Below are 3,293 nucleotides of genomic sequence, written 5' to 3'. Positions count from 1 at the left end.
CAGGAGGATCGCTGTGAGTTTGAGGCCAGCCTCGGCTACATAGTGAGCTCAAGGTCAACCTGAACTGCATAGTGAGACCCTGTCTCAAAAAAACAAAGAAAGCAACTATATAAAAATAAATATTCTTCCCCAGCGCAAGCTGCTAATCCAGGGTTTTCCTTCCATCTGGATCTGGAAGCTTCCCCCGGGGGGCCTTCATCTGACCACAGCATCACAGCTGAACCACTGCTGCTCTGGTCAGCGTCCTGCAGAACTCTCGGAGTAGATGCTGGCAAAAGATTGTGCAGGGGGAGGAATACCGAGTTAAAGCAACTGTGTAATTGTTATGTTAAAACCTTGGGGGGTTTTGTTTGTTTGTCAGGTTGGTTGGTTGGTTATTTTGTTTTGGTTTGTTTTGTTTTCGAGACAGGGTCTCATTATGTAGTTCATGCTGGCTTTGAACTCACTACATTGCCCAGGCTGGCCTAAAACTTGTGGCAACCCTCCTGCCTCAGCCTCCTGAGTACTGGGATTATAGGTACGCACTACCATACCCAGCTAAAACCTGGGTAGTTAGGTCTTTTGTCTCTGGTTTCACTTGCTCTGATGCAAAATCATTATGAGAAATATAAGCTTCTACCTTGTGTGTTTCTCCACTAGCTGAAAGTCAGAGCTAAAGAGAGAATTGCCATTTTTAGAATTAAATGTAAGGGAGGAAAAAACCCAGATAATTAATTGCTTCACTAAAGACCTTTTGTCCTTGTGCTTCTAAATGCTTCTCCTTTTTTTTTTTTTTGGTCTTTTTAAGACAGGGTTTCACTCTATAGCCCAAGCTGGCCTTGAACTTGCAACAATCCTCCTGCCTCAGCCTCCTGAGTGCTGGGATTACAGGCGTGCGCCCCCACGCCTGGCGCTTCTCCATATTATTTAGAACTACTCAAATGATTTTCACGCAATCTACCCCAAACATGCCTTACAAGGCTCATCTACGTGACGCCGTGTCCCTGGATCTAAAGAATGTTAAAAATGAGCCCCTGACGCAGGCATTACCTAGAAACGTGTTCATTTGATCTAATGTCTAAAGCGGTGTTCCCATCCTTGTGTCAGAGAGCAAGGATGATGATGTTTGGCTGTAGCGCCAAAGGACCTCGGACGAAGCAGCAGGGTTGGGAGGAGCCCCGCCTTTGCTGCCCGCTGACCTGGCCTTGCCTCGGCTGCAGCTTGATGTGGAGACTGTGAGTGCCTCTGCTCCCAGAAGCGATGCCCGGTGTTTAAATAATCTTACTCGCATCCCTCCCCTCCCCGCAGATTCTCGGCTTCACTGCGTTTGCAAACAAGATACACATGGCCACAGAAGGCAGCGAGACATTCATCGAGATGATCCCTTTCAGGTTAGTAACCCTATTTTTACAGACTGCTTTCCCCTTCTCCGACAGCCTGGAGGATGTCAGACCGCAGTCAAGGTCATCTTCGAACGCAGAGGGCCATGAAGGCAGCGGGGCCTGGACAGCTCCTGTCCGTTCCCTGGTCCGTCTCTCCCCTCCTAGCTGAGCCAGCGCACAGGACTTCCTGACCCCCGCTGTGCTTTTTGTCTAATTAATTCCCAGTAGAGGACCGAGGGGTCCCTCTGTTTGCCAAGCCTCCCCCTGGGGCTCCGTGCTCCCAAAAGGAGCGCTCCGCTGCCTTCTCCCGCTTGTACTGGGCCGCCAGGGCCCTCCAACAGCATCATCTCTTCTTCCAACAATCAGTCTATCACAGGCCTCACAATTAATGTGCATTATCGTTCCTGGAAGTGACTGCGGGACACACGCTTGTTTCTGTTAGAAAATTCTAATGTTTTACCTTGATCGGAAGAATTGCATTAGCTAAGAGAGGAAAAGACTGCAGTTCCTCAGCTCATAGGGACTTTTGCAGAGGTCTCTTCATTTCCTAGGTGGGACATTGGGGAAGCACACGGAAAGTTGGGGACACTGGCTAAAGGTCCCCAGGAACAAGGTGGAGGCTCCTTGGGCTCAGCTGGATTCAGCTCATACTCTACTAGGTCTCCATGGGATCTGAGGAGGGCTCAATCCCCTTGAAATTCTACTCAAATGAGAAATGTGCCAGGCGTGGTGGTGCACACCTGTAATCCCAGCCCTCAGGAGGCTGAGGCAGGAGGATCATTGTGAGTTCGAGTCCAGCCTGGGCTACAAAGTGAGCTCAAGGCTCAACTGCACGGTGAGATCTTGTCTCCAAAAAGACAAAAAAAAAAGAAGGAGAAAAAGAAGAAGACAATCAAAAGAATAAATATTATTTCAAATAACAAACCTTACCTAAAACAATTAGGAGATTTTTTTTTTCTGATTTAGAAAGTAGTCAAGGAAATGGAAAATGAAGCCTATCTGTGCTCCCAAATTAGATTTAAAGGATTATGCCAGTGTAGATCTATAAAAAAACATAACACTTCCTTTAGAATCCTCATGATTTCTTTTCCTTTTAAAGTCTGCTATTATCGTGATTGAATGTTAAATTGCTTTAGAATTTTAAACCAGTGCTGCGGGGTAGGAGATAAGCCCTGCTTAGTTATAGTGTATTCTCACTTTATATGTTGATTTGCTAAAATGATAAGGACTTCTGCAGTTCTGTTCATGAGAAATATTGACCTGAGGTTTTCCTTCCTAGAAAAATCTGTGTCTGGTTTTGAAATATGCTGACATTTTAGAAGGACTTGGGAAGTGCTCCTTCATTTTTAGTTTTTGGAAGCATTCCTATAAAGTTGGCATTATTTCTTCTTTTGTGGTACCGGGAATTGAACTCAGGACCTTGCACTTGTCAGGCAGGCACTTGTGCCACTGGGCTATATCCCTGGCCCAAAATTGGCATTATTTCTTCTTTAAGTATCTGGTAGAATCCCTCAAAAAAGGCATTTGAGCCTGGAGTTGTCTTTGTGGGAAGGTTCTTGGCTATGATTCAATTTTCAATATTCTATTTATTGAGTAAAATTCAAAATAATTATGTAATTATTGTACATGATTCAGGCTATTTCTTCTTGGGACTACTTTGTTAATTCTGGTTATTCAAACAACTTTTCCAGTTAGTCTAAATCATCAATGTTATGTCATGAAGTTTTTTTTGTTTTGTTTTGTTTTGTTTTTGCAGTACCAGGAATCGAACTCAGGTCCTTGTGCTTGCCAGGCAGGTGCTTATGCCACTGGGCTATATCCCCAGCCCCTTCATGAAGTTATTTAGAATGTTCTCTCATTATCTTGTTCACATACCATAAAATTTACTGTTTGAAAGAGCACAGTTGAGTGAATTTTAGAATATTCTCAAAG

The 3,293-nt window shown here is 44.6% G+C and overlaps 1 protein-coding gene across 1 annotated transcript in view; it reads left to right on the top strand.

Moving 5' to 3' along the window:
• The window catches only part of Slc26a8 (solute carrier family 26 (anion exchanger), member 8), a gene marked incomplete in the record, with an annotated part of 70,536 nt that overhangs the window by 36,316 nt on the left and 30,927 nt on the right, over nt 1-3,293 (top strand). The window contains 1 exon segment of the mRNA XM_013516889.1: nt 1,288-1,370. Within this exon segment, the coding sequence (XP_013372343.1) occupies nt 1,288-1,370 (83 nt within the window).

The sequence above is a fragment of the Chinchilla lanigera genome, unplaced genomic scaffold (assembly GCF_000276665.1).
Source record: "Chinchilla lanigera isolate Chin_1 unplaced genomic scaffold, ChiLan1.0 scaffold00036, whole genome shotgun sequence".
Taxonomy (NCBI): Eukaryota; Metazoa; Chordata; class Mammalia; order Rodentia; family Chinchillidae; genus Chinchilla; species Chinchilla lanigera.
This window is presented reverse-complemented; position numbering and strand designations above follow the sequence as displayed.